This window comes from Neofelis nebulosa, chromosome 9 (assembly GCF_028018385.1).
Source record: "Neofelis nebulosa isolate mNeoNeb1 chromosome 9, mNeoNeb1.pri, whole genome shotgun sequence".
Taxonomy (NCBI): Eukaryota; Metazoa; Chordata; class Mammalia; order Carnivora; family Felidae; genus Neofelis; species Neofelis nebulosa.
The window spans coordinates 82,154,628-82,175,308 of record NC_080790.1 but is presented as its reverse complement, the minus strand read 5'-3'; the positions used below and the strand labels follow the sequence as shown (position 1 = coordinate 82,175,308).

The following is a 20,681-nucleotide window of genomic DNA, read 5'->3' as shown; positions in this document are numbered from 1 at the left end:
GATGACTTTGGGAAGGATTGGTGAGAGAGTTATCAGAGATGAGCCCATGGTTGCTATCTCATTAAAACCCACCAACCCTGGGGCGCCTGGGTGGCTCAGTCAGTTGAGCAACCGACTTCAGCTCGGGTCATGATCTCACGGCTTGTGAGTTCGAGCCCCACATCAGGCTCTGTGCTGACAGCTCAGAGCCTGGAGCCTGCTTTGGATTCTGTGTCTCCCTCTCTCTCTGCCCCTCCCCGCTCATGCTCTGTCTCTCTCTCTGTGTCAAAAATAAATAAACATTTTAAAAAAAAAAAACCCACCAACCCCAAAAAGCCATGCTCCAAAGTTACCAAACTGACAGTAAAAGGATTAATAATCCTCTCATCCCACTATTGTACTTTTGTTCAATATCTATGAGTCTCCTTGGAGACGTCTTCTGAAGAATTAATGCCCTGGTAACAAGATTTCAAATCACAGGTTCATCATCAGGTACTTAGAGAGTTGGCCCTAACTTCCTTGGCAGCCTACATACAGGGATAGTCCTTGCCTGGAGTCATTGGCAGGTCCTCCTGTCAGGGTTTCAATGCTTCAAAATATTTGAGCTTACAAAAATCCCTGAAAGGCAAGAGTCTTTATTAGCTGGCATCTCATGTTGGTCATCTGGTTCAAGAATAGAGTCTGAAGAGTCATCATGGGCAAAGATAAAGAAAAGTAAGGAAGCTCCCATTTTGTTCCACAACAAAAAGTATCTACAGAAGTCTTTAAAGAAGGCCCCTATGTAGAATGATACTGGTCCTCTTTTATCACAGAGTCTTTAGGTGAATTCTAAGTTGGCAAGGAGGAAGCCTCTTTGATTACATACTGTTACACGTCCTTCTGAGCTGACAAATAATTGAGGGAGTCAGTCAATGAACATTTATTCTAAACTGTGGTCTGTGGTCTGTGCCCTGTGGCCAGATCTTTATCCTGTTACAATCAACAGGAGCCCCCTTGTGGTCAGAAATGGCCTTCCTTCCAGAAAACCATGAAAATTACGTTCCATGTCTTCCCATCCAACTGGCAGTTGTTCTCTGATAGGCTACTGGAAAGAATACTTCTAAAACACAGCCTGGAAGAACTCATAGACAAAGCTTTACATTAACTAGACTGAAATTCATCCCATTATCACTTGGAGCTGATTAAATATGTAACGGGGGATTAGTCTCACCAGACACAAAATGAGTTTTTGAAGGTATGTTCTACTCCCTCATCAGGTGGAGGACTTGCTCACTTCTTTCTGGAAATCTCTGCAGCAAGACACAGTCATGCTTATGTCATTGCCCGATGTGTGCCAGCTCTTTAAATGCTACGATGTGCAGCTGTACAAGGTAGGAAGATATTTGTCTTTCCTTTCTAGAAATCGATACCAAATGCTGGGATTAGAACCACAGCCCTCCTGCTCTGCAGTCTCTGTGGTCTTCAAGCCCTCTGAGGAGTAAATAGTGGTGTTGATGGACCACGAGCCTTTTGATCTTTCCCTAAAACTCAGCTTTTTTTTTTTTTTTAATTCAGCGAAAGTTACCTCATGTAAAGAAAAAGCCAATACACATGGTGACCTATGGTTCCAGTGATTACTGAACTCTGCACTAGGTCAAAGTTCTTTCTCTGGTAATTTCAACAAAAGAAGACTTTTTAGAATGAGTAATTGGAATAATTGCTTTGGAATATACCTAATTGCCAGGGTTTTCTGGTTGTTGTTGGGTTTTTGTTTTGTTTTGTTTTGTTTGTTTGTTTGTTTGTTTGTTTGTTTTTAATGCTCTATCTCTAGAGTGGTTATCATTATTTGGGGATCAGTTATATATAATTTCTGTGGTTCTCCTTAAGCTGGCCATGAACCTTTACCTTTTACTTTATTACCTTTTAGGAAATAGTCTAGTCCTTCAAAGTTTTTAACACAAAGGTTGAAAAACGGTGGCTGGGTTCTCAGCCCTTCTGTATTTGGATTTGACCCACCTACTATTGGCTGAAATAGTGTTTCTTAACATTTTGAATCAATTAGCAATGTTTTAAGATCTTTAAAAAAAAAAAAAAAAAACCATCCTGGCTGCACATCCTGCACAGTGAGCAGTGAATGGCCAAGCCACTAGTGGCTTTCTATCTGAGTTTGTGGGACGTCTGACCATGGCCACTTGTAACTAGAGGACCCCTACCCTGGGCGGCAGCCACCACATCTTGACGACTCTGTTGCAGGGAATTGAGGACGTTCTCCTTCATGACTTTTTGGAAGATGTTTCTATTCAGTACCTGAAATCTGTCCGGTTATTTAGTAAGAAATTTAAGCTGTGGCTACTTAATGCTTTGGAAGGGTTTCCCGCCCTCGTGCAGATCTCCAAGCTCAAAGGTAGGTTTCAGTAAAAAAAAAAAAAAAAAAAAAAAAATGAATTCTGTTGAGAGTAGATGACGTATCTGACTTTCAGACTGAGGCAGGACACCTCAGTTGTTGGGTAACTCTTTCCCTCCTGCACTAAACTGTGGTATGCAAGGCATGACCACTTCAGATCTGCTGGTGTTTGCTTTAGTGCGATGATGGGTCCTTGTGCTGATCCACCCACACCCTTTCACTATTGCCCCTTATAAATACTAACAGGGACTTCTGACAGGCCCTCCGGGATAGAGGTGCAGGGAAGGAGCTGGCTCTGCCTCCAGCCCCTGGCTGATGCAGCCTTCTCAAACCAACCCCCGAAGGCAGCCCACAGTCCTTGGGCTCACTGGCCATGCAAGCAGGGCTGACCAGGGCTCAGGCTCCAATATTCTTCCGCCTCTTTGTGCTCTGTGTGGCCTCCCGCAAGGCTTCAAAGAATATTGCTCCCTCTTTTGAAATCCCTCCCATGCCCTTAACTTTCTTACACCTCTTGGGCCACAGGGGCATTGACACCTTTGTGGTCTCAGTCTGCCCATTGGCTTTCTAGAACACTTTCCCTTCCATCGTGCTACCAGATGGTAGTGGCTGAATACTACTTCCCCCAGGCTGCTTGCCTGCTCCAGGACTACAATGGCTTCCTTTAAATGCCAGCATTCACCCACGTGTGTGTGATATGTTTATGGTCCTGGAAATACCCATTTTCTCCCTCCTGCCTCTGTGAGGTTTTCCACCACCACCTATAGCTGCTTCCAACAGCCTCCCCACCAGGACCCTCCTTTTCCTGGGCCAGCTTGCTCAGGGCTGAGTCTTGCTTTCTTTGCACACTGTTTGCTACCTTCTCAGAGTGCCCACATAACAGGACCATGTCTAATTTTAACCCACCAGCCCTGCACCCCTTGCTGGGTTCGGTACTCACACTGGGTATCTTGATCTCGTGTGACCCACCTGGATCATGGGACCATGACCACGAGACTGCCAGCCAAGAATCCGCAGGGAGGGGGTGCTGCAGGGAATGTAAGGTCTGGAACTTGCTGTGGCAGAAGATCCATGAAGTGGGGAGACCAAGCCCCACTCCAGCTTTCCTGTGGTGGCTTTACCTCCCATCTTAACCCAACCCCGGGCTCCCTCTGTCCTTCCCAGAGGGACTTCAGAGCCTCCTAGTTGATCATCCTGCCTCCAGCCTCACCCCCTCAGTCACACTCCCCTCCACACCTAGTGATCATTCTACACAGTGATCTGACCCATTAAAACCTTCCATAGCCCCTGCTGCCTGGAAAGTCCCCTATGCAAAGTCATTCTCAGCTTGGCCTCTGACCTCATCTTTGTCCCCAGCCCCCCAGGCCGTCCCTCCACTGGTGCTCCTCAGCAACACAAGACAGGTTGTCCCCAAAAAGGCCTTTATTCCTGCTCCTGCCTGTGCCTAGACTGCCAACCCCATCCACAACCCCCCTCCCTCACCCCCCACTCCTCACCCTCGCTAACTCCTAACTTGCATGTTCTAAGTCATCCCTGACACCTTCTTCCAAACAGGCCTCTCCCTTCCCTCAGCAACCCCCACCCTCACCCAGCACCCCCTTCCTTCCTTCTTCCCTATGCTGCTCTCACACTGCCAGAGCACTTACCCTGCTGTGGGGAGGGAGTCTGCATGTCTGGTGACCCATCCTCAGGGGGTGAGCCCCTAGAGGGTAGAGGCTGCCTCCTTTATCCAAAAACCTGGCAAATACCCAGCAAACATTTATGGAGCAAACGCTGCACGCATATCGGTCATAAAGATTTGTCAGATGAATACATGCACACATTCCCTTTAGATTTTCTCTTGTCATCCTTTCCTTTCCTTGGGTCATTTTTTGAGGAGAGCACTGTAGAGATGACAAAGTCTGGGAACTCAAGCTTCCTGGGTAAAAATCTTCAACTCCTTTGAGCCGGTATATCAGATGCCGGGGTTACATCATTTTATGGTACAAGGGAGGGGGGACTGAGGGGAAGGGGTGGGGGGAGGGGGGGTGTTTTAGTCAGTGGCCCCTGTCAACCTCTCCTAGCCATTCGGGAAAGGGTCAGCGGGTGGTGGGAAGCAGGATACACAGAGGTTTCCCAATGTGGAGGGCAGTTTAGGCGGCTGTACCTTCCTAGGTAGATGTGTGTGCCTCTGTCTGTGCCTCCTCTCCCCCACTATGTACATGAGAACTTGAAGCTACCCTGTCAGTAATGGCCACGTGTATTGTCCTTAACAGAAGTTACTGTGTTTGTCAAAAGACTAAGAAGAAAGACATACCTTTCCAACATGGCAAAGGTAGGTTTCGGCCAACATGACAGGAGGGAACAAAGCAGTTTCTTGAAGCGAAAAGTGAAAGCTGCAAGTATCCCCTAGGAACATGTCAGTTCCCTTTGCAGGGAGGCCATGTGCATCCACTTAAAGGGCAGAGGGCAGACAGGAGGACCTTGCTGGCTACTAACTGGGAAGGCCTAGTGGGGCCAAGACTCATCTAGAAGCCCATCCCTCAGCTCCCCTCCTCAGAAAGGTTCTCCTTGCAGAAGAAAAAGCAGAACAAGCAGGTCAAAGTTATAAAGTTCCAGAGGAAGACCCCATATAAGAGCAGACCAGGGCCAGTTAGGGTCAGAGGTGAAAGGGCATCATGGCAGACAGAGCCCTTCAGCCAGTGCGTGGCCCCAAGGACTCAGTGTGTCCGGGCTGCCAGGTCTCCCTGCTGGATTGATTGTGTAGTTTCAGTGTTAGAGGAAGGCAGACTGGGGCTGAAAGAAAGATTATATAATGCCTGTGTGCAGGCCGCTCGGGAATCTGTTCTGAAATCCTATGGACACCAGATCAGGACAGTGCTTAGACTGCTGCTCTGTTCCCAATCAGCAGGAGCTGTGTTGGGCCTTCCACTTAACCCTCTCCATCCCTCCAGCACAAACTCTCCCTAGATTTTGCATTCCTTGGGGCTGTTTCCTGCCTACTGCTCACAGCCCGTCCAGTTCTCCAGCACTTTCTCATTCCTGGTTGGGTCAACGGGTGATGGCCTCACAGCAAGGCCTTCATCCCAACCCAACTCAAATGGCAAGCTTGAGTTCTGGAGCCATGCCACTCTGAATCTTATCTTTGTTAACAGTACCAGTTGGGAAGGTTTACTGAACACCCTAGGTGCTCTCAGGCTCCTCCTCAGTGAGATGGAGGTGGCTCTAGAGCCTGCTCCTGAGGCTGGTGTGAGGATGGCCATCCCACAGACTCCAGGAATGTAAGGGACTGGATTGGCGCCCTTGGCCAGCTGAGGAACTCAGCTCCCAGAGGCTGAATTCATGGCCCTCCCTCTGAGAGGAAAGGACAGGGACAGCTTCTGAGTCCCCACAGCCACCCTGTGGAACCAGTCAACACTCACTCTGCAAAGCCACATTTCCCTTGCAGAAGCTCAGTTACTTACTGTGTTCCTCTCTAGAGTAGTTTAGGCTTGTGGAGTGGGGTGCCCCGAGAACCCTGACTGCTGTGAGCAAACCACTCTGAATGCTTATTTTCAGAAATACAGTTCTAGAATGTGTGAAATTCAAACACATCAGTTGTCATTTAGGATTCAGTTTTAATCTACTTCTCTTTCTCCTCAACAAAAAAGTCTTGGTCATTTGGAGAGGGGGATTAGGCAAAAGTAAAATGCCAAGGGGCGCCTGGGTGGCTCAGTTGGTTGAGTGTCCGACTTCAGCTCAGGTCATGATCTCGCAGTCAGTGAGTTCAAGCCCTGCATTGGGCTCCGTACTGACAGCTCGGAGCCTGGAGCCTGCTTCCGATTCTGTGTCTCCCTCCCTCTCTGCTCCTCCCTCACTCAACGCTCTGTCTTTCTCTGTCTCTCAAAGATGAATAAATGTTAAAAAAAAAAAAAAAGTAAAAAAGTAAAATGCCAAGATTTAATGAAGTATTATGCTTCCCCATTATCTTTAGACTATGAGAATGGTATTGAAAAACAACAAGAGGGTCAATGTTTTGAAGTCAGATCTACATGCCATCATCAGTCAAGGTGCTTTGGACACTTCTAAGAAAGCCCCGCCGAGTAACCCGTGCAGCACGGCTGACCAGGAGACGCACACGGAGATGCAATGTAATCTTCCTTCTGCAGCTCGCGTTACTGAAGCGCTTGGGATATATCTGGGGCTGCCCGGCCATCACTAGTTTATGAGTTCTTAATAGAGGTAGAACCTACTTTACTCTTTAGTATTATACTTTATCTGCTCGCACACCTCTTCCTGCAGGGGTGAGGAACACCCAAGGGAACACTCCTCCAGGGTCCACCAGGCCACCAGTGCTAGTACGTGTTTGTTGAATGAATGAACAGATGAGTGTAGTTGTTGCCTCACAGCATCTCTTTCTGGAAATCAACCTGGAGTGTCTCCTTTGGAAGAAAAGACTTCTTCATCAATCTTGTACACGCACAGATTCGAAAGTGTCTTTTCTACCCTTGTCTGAACTGGATTGAATGACCTCCCTGCCTTGCCAGATTCTGCTGCCACTATTGTGAGCATCATCAATTATTATTTTTAACAATGTGAAATTTAGCCATGGTGCTTTTACTGTGTTTTGCTACTTTCCAAACAAGTGATAGTAAGTATGTGGATATTTCTGGCCTTTGCTATCTGTCGTAATTATTTTTTTAAAAAATCTCCCTTCCACAAAGAGCTCGGCAAGCTGGCTGACAGCATCGTTCCATCCTGGGGAAGCAAGAGTAGTGAGAGAAGGAGCTGTCCTCACTCAGGGGGAGAACCTGGGTGCTGTTTCAGGAGGAGAGCTGCAGAAGGTGTACGACCTCCTCCCCCAGACTGTAGGCGAATCTCTAGGCCCTTGTATGAGAGTCGCCGGGAGTGGGCCATTGGGGGCCGTGCTCGGTTGGCACCCATTCCAGACACTCCACCAGGGAGTCCTGGGAAGGTCTACTAGCTTCATCCTCCACGAGCCTGACTCTGTCCTGATACACTCAACTCTGCATAGAGCTCTGCTTCCCCAGAACCTGTGAGCTCCTTCGGATGTCAGCTGTGGCTTCTTCATCTTGCTCCACCCAGCACAGTGCTGGCACAGGGTAGCCCTTCAGTGCTTCATAACTAGATGAGTACCTGGAGTCGGCAGTGCATACATGCACTGCAAACTATCCTCGCCTCTTTCTTTAACCTTGAAGTAGGGCTGACTTTGGTAGGATTGTACCAGTTATTAAAATATTTAAATAGGTCCATACTGGGCCACCTGGGTGGCTCATCGGTTGAGCATCCAACTTTGGCTCAGGTCATGAGCTCACAGTCTGTGAGTTCGAGCCCCGCGTTGGGCTCTGTGCTGACAGCTCAGAGCCTGGAGCCCGCTTCTGATTCTGTGTCTCCCTCTCTATCTGCCCCTCCCTTGCTTGTGCTCTATCAAAAATAAATAAACATTAAAAATTTTTAAAACAAAATAATAAATAAATAGGTCCATACTTTTTGGCTAGTAGCCCCTGCCCCTGTTGCCTGGCCATCCCAAATCCCAGCTCCTCCCTAGGATCTCCCTTTCCAACCAAACCAGCAATGAAAAGGTGAATACCTAACCCAGCAAGCTTCAGAGATATGGACAAGCAGTCCTCATTAGTAGGAGCCCAAAAGGCCTCCCTCCCAGGCTACTGGCTCTCCCCAAAGCTCCAGGTGCTTGCCCAAACCCTGCTTTTGCTCCCGCTGGAGCCCAGGGAACCCCAGGAAGGCATGAGGCCTCTCTCCCAGATGCCTGCCCAGTCCTCCTGTGTTCCTGCTGGCATTCTTGTGGATGGAAGAACTTCCAAGAGGGCACAGAGCCAGCAGGGAAGCAGTATGCTGGTAGCCACTGCTGACACCTAGCAGGCAAATGCTTGAGGTGTACCTCAAAGATCTGCCAGATGAACCCTGGCCAAGCCTCAGTCAGGGCCATGGCAACCTACTCGGTTTTCTAAACTCTGCTGGGTCCATGGCTGCATTCAAAAAGGCAAGAGAGCCAAAGGCTGTTCTTTGCTAAGTGCTGCCTGTGCAGGTGCAGGAGCCAAGTCCCAACGTCACATGTGCTGGGGCTCCACCCTTCAGGTCTGTACTAATTGAGTTTATAACCCCAGGCAAGGCACATCCCTCATCAGCTTTGATGTCCACCATCAGTTTTGAGGACATTAATAAACTACCCCTTTTGTGAACATGGCAAGGATAGGTGAGGTCATGTCTGTATCATGCAATGAGCTCATTTCTAGCTGGGTTCTGTATAATTACAAGGTGTAGTTATTATTTCAAAATATTTTTTCCACTTCAACAAGTGACAGAGGTGGTTCCTAAGAGGCAAGACCACATAACTCTGAACTAGTTGACCACAGAGGTGACAAATCCGGCTTTAGAATTCATGCTTTGTGTTCAGAAGGTGTGTGAGGCCCCAGGGAGTTCCTTTAAACTACTGTTCCAGTGTCGTCCCCTAGGTTACCCCGTACACAAATACTTACAGTAAAATCCTGCTTCTTGGCTCACAATCTTTTTGTTTCTTTTGTCTATAGGTTTAAGCAGTTTGATTTCTTTGCTGGGGACATCCACAGACCTCAGTGTATTCCTGAATTGCCTGTCTTCAAATCTTCAAGCATTTGTCTTCCAGGTACAAAACCATGATTTTTAAAATTTTTTGAATTTACATCCAAGTTAGTTAGCACATAGTGCAATAATGAGTTCAGGAAGAGATTCCGGTGATTCATCCCCTATGTATAACCCCCAGTGCTCATCCCAACAAGTGTCTTCCTTAATGTCCCTTACCCATTTAGCCCATTCCTCCACCCACCACCCCTCCAGGAACCCATAGTTTGTTCTCTATATTTAAAAATCTCTTATGTTTTGTCCCCCTCCCTGTTTTTATATTATTTTTGCTTCCCTTCCCTTATGTTCATCAGTTTTGTACCATGATATTTTTTTTAAGGGAAGAAGGGGTTGTTGATCATTCCAGCTACATTTTAGCACCAGTGCCCGTGACCCGATGAAATGAAAGAGTTTTCTCTGGCCAGAAATGCGTCATTGCTGGTGCGGGTGTTAAAGATAGGGAAGTGGTGTCTCACTCCTGTAGCAAGGCAGGAATCGGAGGCTGGCACATGCAGGTGTGTGTTTGTGGGTAAGCATGTGCGCTTGGGTGAGCACATGTGGGCTCAGGTGTGTGTGCAGGTGAGAATGTATATGCAGGTGAGTGGGGGTGGGTGAGCATGTGTGTGTGAGTGACCACTAGTGAGTGTGTGTGCAAGTGAGCATGTGGGGGAGGCATGCGTATGCAGGTGAGTGTGTGTGTGTGTGTGTGTGTGTGTGTGCGCGCAGGTGAGCTTGGATGAGTGTATGTGTGCACCAAGCAGAAGTGTCTAGGAGGAGGGGCAATTTTGTCTGTTTGGGGAGAATGGCACTTTTCTGGGTACTTTGCAGAACCATCCCAATAAAGCATCAGGCTTGATTTCACAAAATCAAAGACGAATTGTTTTCGATATAGATGGGTTTCGTCCTTCCGGTCGACTTGAAACTTGGGTGTTCCTTGAACAGGGAGGGTTCTTTGCTTAATTGTCATCATCCTCTGCTTCCACAGCCACACTGTAAGAGCTGAGAATGCTGTCCGAGAAAGCTACAGCACCCTTGTCCTAGTGGCCCACGGTGGGTGGGGCATTGTCCCCTGAAGTCTGAGGCCGTCAGGAAAGGCCTTGATGAGGGAGGCGGGGTTTAAACTGGGGTGTGGAAGGTGAATAGGATTAAAACAAGCTAAGGGAGTAATGTCCCCACGAGAGACCTGAGCAGAATGAGCATATGGAAAAAGGAGGATCTGTCTAGGGAAAAAGAAGCAGACATCTCTGGAGGAGACTTAGAGGGCCTGTACCTCGAACACGACTTTGGGCTTTCTCTGTTTAAGCCTCTTGTCACATTTCTTTCTCTCCTCTTTCCTGCCCTGCCTGTTCTTGTCCGTATGCCTGTCCTCCCCATCAAAGAGAAAGGGCACAGACAATACCTGAGACAAAGACTGCAGGCAGCACTGGGATCGCACACCTCATAGAGATGAACCAGAAAACTTTTCAGAAAAGAACTTGAAGGTCATTCCCAACCTTTGGCAGGTGTCTGTTTCCGTTCTTTGCTTCTGGGTGCTAATCATTCCAGATTCTGTATGGCTTTTATCCCTCCCCGTCGGTCTTTGGCAAAGCTTATTTATAACAGTGGTAAACATGTTTAGGGCTATGATGCTGTGGAGACATTTATTCACATGCAAGCTTCACCCACAGAAGTTTTCAAGCCTCTGTTCCTTGTTTTGGGTATTCATCACCTCTGACTTTAACCAAGATGAACCCTCTGATACCAGTAATACCAGACCTGCCTTGGAGCAGCCAGAGGGGCTCATCTTATTTTAGACCATGTAACATGTTGTATTTCCCAAGACTCCACCACCCTATCTTCAGCCTTCACCAATGAAGCATGTTAGAAAAATGGTGTTTTTGTAACTGCGTGCCTTTGAAGGGCTTGTTTTTGTAAAGCAGCTTGGCTGATAAAAAGCAGTGTATTGTCAATAAAATACTCAGACTGTTAAAATGTAAGCCCTTGGGCATGTGGGAGATGACTAATGGCTTCCGTGGCTAGCATCTGGCAGCTCACTAGCAGAGGGAGATGTTCAGCTGCATCACGTGTTCGTTCTCCCCGTTCTTGTGCAGTTGGGGCCCAGGAGCAGTTTCTGAACACGGGAACCTGAGGTGCCACGTGGGTGGCGAGCGGAGGAATATTCCATACTGTTGAGGGTTTATGTCTAAACGTCTAAGCAGAGAGCTGGTCGCCCGCAGCTACTTCTCTTGATGCTCTAAAAAAGTATCCTTGTGTCTGTGAAGCAGGGCTTCTCCCAGGAGCCCCATTTAGATGATCAGAAAGACTGGCGGGGGGTGCCAGAAACCACGGGGGGAGCGGGGTTCATGTGTTCCCAGAGCCCAAGGCACTTCCAGTGAAGGCAAAGGAAGGAGAGAAGCAGTGATGAGAAAGGGGATTCCTTCATTCCTAGACAGTCTCAACATCTCCTCCTCAGAGACATGTGGCTAAGCCAGTGGGTGGTCCACATATATGATGAGGCTTAGGAGGCTTTGGGGCATTCATTCCAACATTTGCATGCGAGATTCATATGATCCCATGGGTTTGTAATTCATTGCAAGTGCGGCCCAAGGCAGCTCCCAGTCTGGTTAGTTTCTCAGCCTGCACACAGAGAGGCATCTCACCCACACCCAGTTAAGTGCTATGCAGGACGTCGGCTGGCCTTGGCTCTGTTGGCCCCACGGGTGGGACCTGCCAGTCCTCAGATCATTCACCTGGCGCAGTGGCCAGCTTTGTGCTTTCCAAAATCAGTGCCATTACTTTCATTATTGTGGGATTCTGTGCGACTTTTTCACACGAACGGCCTTGGCAAGGATAAAACAGCCACCGTCTCTCTCAATGGCTACCGCCAGGTGGGCTTCAGTGAGGCTGCCCTGCAGGATTTCTCTGTTGCACTTCAAAAATGACTTCTTTCATGGGGTTAAAACAAAAAATGTAGGCCAATCTCCCACCTCTTTCCTTCTCTCCACCAACTTCAAAGGGTTCTTCTCTGGAATCATCTCCACAGGAGATGCCACAAGACCAGATATAGGCCAGTGTGCCTCTGCCTCTCTGCCCGCCTCATCATTTCTTCTTCCTCTTCTCCTTGGGCCACTTGGGAAAGTCTGCGCATGACACCTATGCACATTTGAAAACATGATCTTCTTGATTTTGTCATAAACCCCAGCATTTTTTTCCTCACAAAAATGTAATAGCCAAGCAGAAACAAAGAAGAGTTTATCAAATTGGCCGCCAACTTCCAGCTGAGATGGAATTTCCTTCTTACCACTGTGAGCAAAGCCATGACCCTCTGCCACAGAGATAGTTTTGGTAAGTCAGAGACTACAAAACATTTTGTATTCTACCCTTTAAAAATGTTATCATAGGGGCACCTGGGTGGCTCGGTCAGTTAAATGTCCAGCTTTGGCTCACGTCATGATCTCATGGCTGGTGGGTTCGAGCCCTGCATTGGGCTCTGTGCTGACAGCTCAGAGCCTGGAGCCTGCTTCAGATTCTGTATCTCCCTCTCTCTCTGCCCCTCCCCACTCACACTCTGTCTCTCTGTCTCTTAAAATAAATAAACATTAAAAAAAAATTTTTTAATGTCATCATAGCATAAGTATTCTCTGTGTTCTACATAGAATCCAGTCATCTCCTTTTCACCTTTTAAAGCAAAATACAACATAGACACAGAAAGTCATACAAAGCCATAACATTCATTTTTTTTAATGGCAACATGACACATGCTTCCCTTTCCCATTCCATCATGGTTGGATGTTTTAGAAGCTTCCCCAGGTTTTTATTTGTTTGTTTGTTTATCTGTCTGTTTGTTTGTTTGTTTTAAGTAGGTTTCAAGCTGAACACAGCCCAACACGGGACTTGAACTCGACTCTTAGATCAATAGTCTGATGCTTAACCAACTAAGCCACCCAGGTGCCCCACCTTTGTTTTTGAATTGTGTTCTTGGGACATGTTGAAGAAAGCACCCAGGAAGCCAACTAAGATACAAAAAAAAGTGGGTTCTTTGGGGTGCCCATATTTAAATTCTATAGGTAACAGTTGATAAAGTCATCCTTGTATGCGGATAGTGGAAAGAGTGAAATAGCATCCATTGCAAACTTTCTGGTCAAATGGGTGGTCTTTCTCTGTCCGAGAAGCTCACGTCTGTCACATCTGTGGCAAAGATGGTGTGTAGGAGGGCTGTAGGAAGGGAATTTCACCCCTGAGCCCTCCAGCCTCATGGAAAGAATCACTCACTCCAACGGCTATTTATTGTGTCCCTACAAAGTCGCAAGCGCCTTCCTGGGCACTGAGCATACAGCAGTGGAAAGACAAAGTCTCCACCCCTGTGATCTTGCACACTAATCAGGGTGAGGAATCCCTGCTCCAGAGATGTCCTCACGGCGAGCAGGTGGAACAAGGAAAAGGAGATAAGCCCTATGGTAGACCAGTTTTGCCAACACTCTGGAGGGCGGCTGCTGTGAGTTGCCATGGAGATGACACCCATTGGTAATGCGATTTCCCCTTTAATGAAGTCCAAATGACTCTGCTTTATGCTAATGCTCTCCCAGCACAAAGTGATGGCGCAGGGCTCACATGTAGTCATGGAAAGAAACCCAGACCTGAAGCTGTCGTCCCCTCCCCCAATACACTTTCTTTGGATCCCTGTATGAAGCCCAAGAAAGTATTTACACCAGTTTTTCCTCTTCACATGGTTAAGTGGGCCAGAGGGAGGTCAGGCTCATTCAAGACCCTGTCAAGCCATCCCATCTCACCCAGATCTATCAAGGAAAAACAAACATTGTATAAGGCTTTGATATGGACAGAAGTTTGCTTGAAATGGACAAAAGGCATTGAAACAGGCAAAAGGTTCAGCACACTGGTCTGAGTTATCTCTGTCTTTCATTGTGTTTGAGTTATTTTACAACTCTAAATTGTGTCCAACTGATGATAATGCAAACGATCCTCCTTCAGGGAAATGCAAACTAGCTGTGTCAGGTGGATGCCATTGATTACTGTCCTGAGGACAGGTCTGTTGAATTTGTGTAAATTCTTCACTGTCTGTATATGGTCAATGCTTTGAATTCTCTTTTGAACCAGTTGCAACATTTTACTAACTTCCTCTTTAATAAATGACACATGAGTTCTTTGACACCCATTCATTTTATATCTGTATAAAGAGTCAAGGTTTTACCTTCATTAAAAAAGTGTCTTTTAGGGGCGCCTGGGTGGCTCAGTCGGTTGGGCGTCCGACTTCAGCCAGGTCACGATCTCGCGGTCCGTGAGTTCGGGCCCCGCGTCAGGCTCTGGGCTGGTGGCTTGGAGCCTGGAGCCTGTTTCCGGTTCTGTGTCTCCCTCTCTCTCTGCCCCTCCCCCGTTCATGCTGTGTCTCTCTCTGTCCCAAAAAAAATAAATAAAAAACGTTGAAAAAAAAAAATTTAAAAAAAAAAAAAAGTGTCTTTTAATGATAGCAATAAGCCAGATCCCCCTCCCCCACACCCCACCCCAGTCCCGCTTTTCAGCCTAATGTTAATTATCTTTTCCTTTTCTGGAAAACCAAAGGCCTTGGGATTTGGAGCGTTCGGCTGAGTCACATGCCCTCCTGTCTCCCCTACCAGTCTCGCTGAGGGCACCCCTTGCAGGCCCACGTGAGAGAATGCCAGCCAGCTTCCCTCCCCCACTTCCCTCACCACAAGATGCAGCCACACAGACTGCAACGGGAAAGGCATAGCTACGTTTCCAGCTCTTTCCAGCCTCCTAAGGGCAGCTGGCTCCCTTCTGCACTATACCTCCACATCTCCCAGCCTGTCCCTTACGGCCCAGCCTCATGTGCCAACCACCGGAGGCCAAGGAGGCACATTCTCCAGCTCTGGGAGCGGCATCTCTTTCTCTGTGGGATTTGTTTTTCTCCCACCTCACACCAGATGGGTTTTAAGTTCCCCTTCATGGCTCAGGCTATGTAGCTGTCTGTGCTTTCTGTCCAAAAGCCTCCTTGACTGGGGTTCATGGGTATGGAATGCCCGCCTAGGACCCCTGAGGATCTGCTATAGGAGTGAGAAGGTCCCAGTAACCAGGAGTTGAAAGCCCCAGAAAAGTTGGTATTTCCACAGTGATCTGTTTATTTGTCCATCTGTCTATATCTAATTATTCATTTGGGCTTGTTATTTCAATGTAGGCTCCTGGCATCTGTTTCATTTGCTGCTTCTGGAATATGTGATTCATATACTTCAGTCATGCATAGAAGAGGAAGAGGATGACGATGATGTGGAAAATCTCAAGGAAATGCTACCAGATGACCAGTCTCTTGTCCAGCCAGACCAGGCAGCCTTCCACCCTCCAGATTCTTCACCAGCCCTGGCGTATGACAGCCCACATATGGATCCACATCGGGTGATGCTGAAACACATAGGCCAGAGCCGATGTCCTGTGGGTGTGAACAGTGTGAACAGTGTGTTTCTCAGGGTCCTGGGCTTCCTGGTGGACACTGACACGGGTGATAAGGTACAGACACAGGGGCAGGCTTGGCAAGGGAAGTAAGAACTATCCCATGGTTAGGAAATCCACGAAGAGCATTCTGTCCAAACAATGATACACGATTCTAGACTCATCTTTGCTTCAGGAGATTTTTGCCAGGGGTGATGATAGTAGCTTATCTGTTAAACACTGGTCAGCAAACGTTCATGGTGTATAGATTATGTACCAGGCACACTTAGAGGTGTGGAATATTTGGATGGCCTGGGTCTTGCCTTGCCAGAGTTTGCCAGGCACGCTTATGATGAAATTTGGAAGAAAGAATTCCTGAGATGTTTTTGGTGCAAAAAGGTGATTTTATGATAGCATGGGACAGGACCCGTGGGCAGAAAGAACTGCACTGGGATTGTGAGGAGTGACTGATTATATACTTTTTGATTAGTGGGGGTTAGGGATAGCATAAGTCTCAAGAATTTTGAAGCAAGGCTTTCAGGACCTTGAGGGACTAGCTACTGTTAAGATAAGGTTTAGTCTGTAATAAAACATAAACATTAATGCGCTAAGGCAGCCATGACTTCCTTGAGGGAGGTCACACTCTGCATGTTTCAGGTGTCTGTCTGTGGGCTGCAAGCTGTAAGATTTAGTTTAAGCTACATTTCTCTTGACTTTGTTTTCCTCAGTAGTTAGGCTAACTGAGCTAACTAAACTAAGAGGTAAGCCCTGAAAACACCTCTGCCACTTCGGATTTTGAAAAGATGGAATTGGGGTACATCTTGAAAGATATAAAAATAAGAATTGCTATTTCCACCTACTATACAACTTTTCTATACATTATCTCCAAGCCATACAGCCCTGCAGAGTATCTGCCCTTATCATTTCTATGCCATGGCTGAGGGAACTGAGGCTCAGAGAAGCTAAGTGACTTGCAGGAAGTCACACAGCAAGCAAATAGTGGAATGGAGATTGGAACCCTGGCCTGCCTGATCTCTAGTCCATTCTTCTCCCACAACACAAGATCAGAGGAGGGTGGTCCATGCCCGAAGGAGAATAGGACACAGATTGCAGAGTTCAGAGAGGGGACCTTGAGTGCCAGAAAGAGGAGCCAGACTGCTGGAGCAAGCAATTGAAACTCCTCCGTTGGGGCGCCTGGGTGGCGCAGTCGGTTAAGCGTCCGACTTCAGCCAGGTCACGATCTCGCGGTCCGTGAGTTCGAGCCCCGCGTCAGGCTCTGGGCTGATGGCTCGGAGCCTGGAGCCTGTTTCCGATTCTGTGTCTCCCTCTCTCTGCCCCTCCCCCGTTCATGCTCTGTCTCTCTCTGTCCCAAAAATAAATTAAAAATGTTGAAAAAAAAAAAATTTAAAAAAAAAAAAAAAAAGAAACTCCTCCGTTGCCTGGGGAAGTGGAGGGTGCCTCGTGTAAAAAATTGTCTTAGTACTAATTTCTAAATCTTCTATACACATGTTTGGAAGTTTAGCCACTTTACATAGTATTTCTTTTGCACCCGCAAGTTCCCTCCCCTTTTGAGAAGATGAGGAGTTGAGCTGAGTAGGAGATCCAGGCAAGGCCATTGCCCTTCACCTGAGTTAACAGTGGTCTTGACCGTGGGAATGAGTCACAGCCTAAAACTGTTCAATGCCCTATAGTCCTCACAATAACCAGAACCTCACAGGGACCTTTCCTTCCTGAATAAACCCTCATTCCAAGTACCCCAGAGTGCAGAGAACCCTGTTATTAAGCACTACTTGGACAGAACACCGTACTAGACAAAAATAATATGAGCCAGAGTGAAAGAAATGCGTGTCAGGTTTACACATTCTCTGGTTTTGGTCTTTGTTTTCTTGTCTTGCAATAGTTATGTTCATATATCCAGCTGCCTTTGATGCTATTGGTGGAGTAGGTTCAGACATGTATCTATAAATAAGAAACTCACCTCCTCTGTGAGTGTGTATGTGAAGCAGACATGACAGATAGGCGTGAAATAGTGACATATTGGCCTCAAATCAGGGACCCAATGGTGGGGGCAAGGAGAGCTGGGCCCTGTTAGGAGAGGAGCAGCTGGGGACAGTTAGGGCATCACTCACGAGCTGGTATTTCAGGGCTGCTGGCAGAGAGAAGGCCCAGTTAGATCTGAAGAAGGGACCAGTTGGCCAGGCTGTGCCCAGGAAAATGTGTCTCCCTGCACCCTGACCCTCTGGATGAAATGTCCTGTCCTGGCAACAGGGCCCTGCAAGGACTGGCCAGTGGGAAACTCGCCTGAGTACACTCTGGAACATTGTATGGAGTCCTAACAGGACAAGGAATTGTGCTGGACATTCAGCTCCAAGTGTGCACATCTCCACTCACTGGCTGGGGAGAGAGCTAGGACTGTAGACAATTTGACATGCCCCTTAGTCACCAAGGTAGCCAGGAGTAAACTTCGTGGTGGGCATGTAAATGCATCGTTTCAACAACACAATGAGATGTACCATCATTGTTCCTGGTTCACAGATAGCATAACTGAGGCTCATGAAGGGTTGAGTAATGTTCCCAAGGTCACCTCACTAGTAACTGACAGAGCAGAGATTCAAACCTTCGTAGATCTCCTTGCAAAACTGTCCCTTCCTAGCACCCTCTCTCTTCCCAGAAGGTGCTGCCATGTGCTCTAATTCCAAAAGCAGTGATGGGAATAAATTAGAAATACCTTTGAGTCTGATGATTTGGGAACATAAGTGGGCAGTCTAGTACATAACTTCCTAGATGAGATTCAAATTCCCTGTCTTCCACTTCTTAGCTGAGAATCTTGGGCAAATTTCTTAATTTGTCTGTACCTCAGTCTCTTTATCTACAAAATAGGAATAATACTATCTAATTCCATAGGGCAATTATGAAGCTGAAATAAGTCAATCATTGTAAGATTCTTGGAACATAAGTTAAGTACCCATAACCATTAGTCATCATTATTAATTCTCCAATGAAACCTCCTAACCTGAGCACCTTTCACCACACCCCACCCAATCCCCTAGCAACTCTGAAGTTCATTGCAGTGGGGTTTGACCTATATTTAATTGGTGGAAACAATAGAGAAAGACATTAACTACTTAATTGAGCTACATAATAAAGCAATACAGGCAGATGAATGTCAGATAATCCAAGGTAATATGCATTAGAGATTAATTAAACCTGCCTCTGTTTGTGCATGCTTGCTGAATTAGCTATAATGACTTAAACACTCTAACACCAAAAAGTTACGCTCATCTAATTTTTATTGCATTCATTATTCGGCACTTGCACTCATCATCAACAAAAAAGCACACCCTCTGTGTCCCATCTGCATTCATCTGCCACGAGTTAACACCCCATTCAGCTGCACATCTGTGGCAGCCTCGTTCTTGGAACAATTTAGTGCCGCCCTGCACCTATGATAACAACCGAAGTCAGCATTCTGGACTGCCATATCCATCTGCCACTCTTCCACATTCTAGCAATGTTCAAAATAGGAAGGTGCCAAGGAATGTTTAAGAATAAAGTGAAAAAATCACACTGATATTAAATAAGAAATATTCTTTTTAAAAACAGACTACACAGTTTTCACTTTAGGGCATGTACTCAAGGATTAAAACATGGCAAAAATATTTAAAAACAAGCAACTCTTTAGCTCTAGGACAGAGGTAAAGACAATTTTTTTGAGAGAGAAGAAACATCTTCTGGTTGGGTGGTGATGGTTGTTGTCAAATTTAGGGAGGAAGAGTATGAAATACTTTCACTAACCTTGCATTTGAAGTTGTCGTGTACCCATCTTTGTCAAAATATGTTGACTTATGGGAGGTGGGGGGTTATCGATAAAACAGGGCCAAGAAAATACATCTCTGTCAGTCTAAAAGTCATCATGTCCAAGGATTTGCTCATCTCCCAAGTACCATTGGAGCTAAGGGAAGGAAGGCATATTATCCCTGTTTCTCTGATAGGAAGACGTGCTAAGTGAAGTTAGATGTGTTAGCTGAGAGCAGGTGCTTAAGCTAACATCAGAATCTGTGAATCTCCCAAATCTCTTACTACCCAGCTGAGTGTTAAATTAACCAATGACTATTTTCATGGTCCTCCCACCCCTACCTTCCTTATCTACTGGCATGCTTGATGGATGGTGGAGGAAGGGTCTGTGTGGGAATTTGAGCCAAGAATACAGGGATTGGTCTCCAACTGGAAGGCAGCCAAAGTGATGAGCATTATAGCCACATGGAGCCCCACGGACATTTCATACGTTTCTTCATGATTTTCACACCAGATCCACACTCTCCCATGTCCTTAATGGAAGTGTGCTGGCTTTATCTCAAGTGGTCACAAACAACCGCAGGCCCATTCCTTTTCCTAAAGACAGCCCACCTGCCTCACCCTCCATGGCCCCTCTCTCTTGTACCATCCGAGGGTTGAGATTCTCTCCCTGCATTCCTCAGGCCTTGAGCATTCCTCAGAGAAACTGGGATCTCCAGTAGTAGGAGTAAATAAATGCAGAAGCTTCTGGTTAGGTCCGTGAGGGCATGGTGGAAGAATTCAAATGGTGGGTCCTGCAACAGGAAATCATATAATTTCTCTTTTTATCTTTTCCTTGTGACTGTTTCCCCCTTGCAGCTCATCCAGGTATTGTTGGAGGACAAGGCCACTGAAAGCACCTTCAAACTCAGCCTTCCTGTGGGACAAGAGGCCCTGGTAACTCTAAAAGATGGACAAAAATTTGTAATTCATGTATCAGTTGTACCCCAAAGCTCTGAAAATATTTTTTTCAGGGAAAGCAACACTAATATATAAGATCATTTCTTAGAACAGGACATGAGAAAACATAGATTTTCACTCTTAAAAATATATTGAGTGCTAAAGCTTTTGTATTGATGAGAAAGAAGATTTTTATGTACATAATAGAGGTAGCATTGTCTATTTTGGGTTTATATGTATTTCAAGCAGTTAGTTTAGGTGAATCATATAAACTGATTTGGAGAATATTTTTTGCTTCTGTTGCTTTTCTTCAGGGCTTTTCAAGTGTTTTTACCAGGGACTTAATAGAAGTTTGAGAAATCTTGTGAGTAGAGAAATGGATAGATCTCTAGCGAGAGATAAAATTTGAATACAAACGGGTACAACCAGTAAAAGGCCAATGGTGGGGCGCCTGGGTGGCGCAGTCGGTTAAGCGTCCGACTTCAGCCAGGTCACGATCTCGCGGCCCGTGAGTTCGAGCCCCGCGTCAGGCTCTGGGCTGATGGCTCGGAGCCTGGAGCCTGTTTCTGATTCT

General features: G+C 46.7%; 1 protein-coding gene across 7 annotated transcripts in view; it reads left to right on the top strand.

The window, feature by feature from the left end:
- RFX8 (regulatory factor X8) overlaps positions 1 to 20,394 on the top strand; it is a 259,279-nt gene extending 238,885 nt beyond the window's left edge. For 5 of the 7 annotated variants that reach the window (XM_058684531.1, XM_058684530.1, XM_058684528.1 and 2 more), the window contains 8 exons: positions 1,236 to 1,349; positions 2,212 to 2,362; positions 4,615 to 4,673; positions 6,312 to 6,468; positions 8,887 to 8,981; positions 12,166 to 12,280; positions 15,126 to 15,451; positions 20,027 to 20,394. In XM_058684531.1, coding sequence (XP_058540514.1) covers positions 1,236 to 1,349; positions 2,212 to 2,362; positions 4,615 to 4,673; positions 6,312 to 6,468; positions 8,887 to 8,981; positions 12,166 to 12,280; positions 15,126 to 15,451; positions 20,027 to 20,203 — 1,194 coding nt within the window. In that variant the 3' untranslated portion in view covers positions 20,204 to 20,394. Of the gene's footprint in view, positions 1 to 1,235; positions 1,350 to 2,211; positions 2,363 to 4,614; positions 4,674 to 6,311; positions 6,469 to 8,886; positions 8,982 to 12,165; positions 12,281 to 15,125; positions 15,452 to 20,026 lie in introns of those variants that run through there. The other 2 variants (XM_058684533.1, XM_058684534.1) reach the window with 2 other exon arrangements.
- Positions 20,395 to 20,681: the final 287 nt, after the last annotated feature.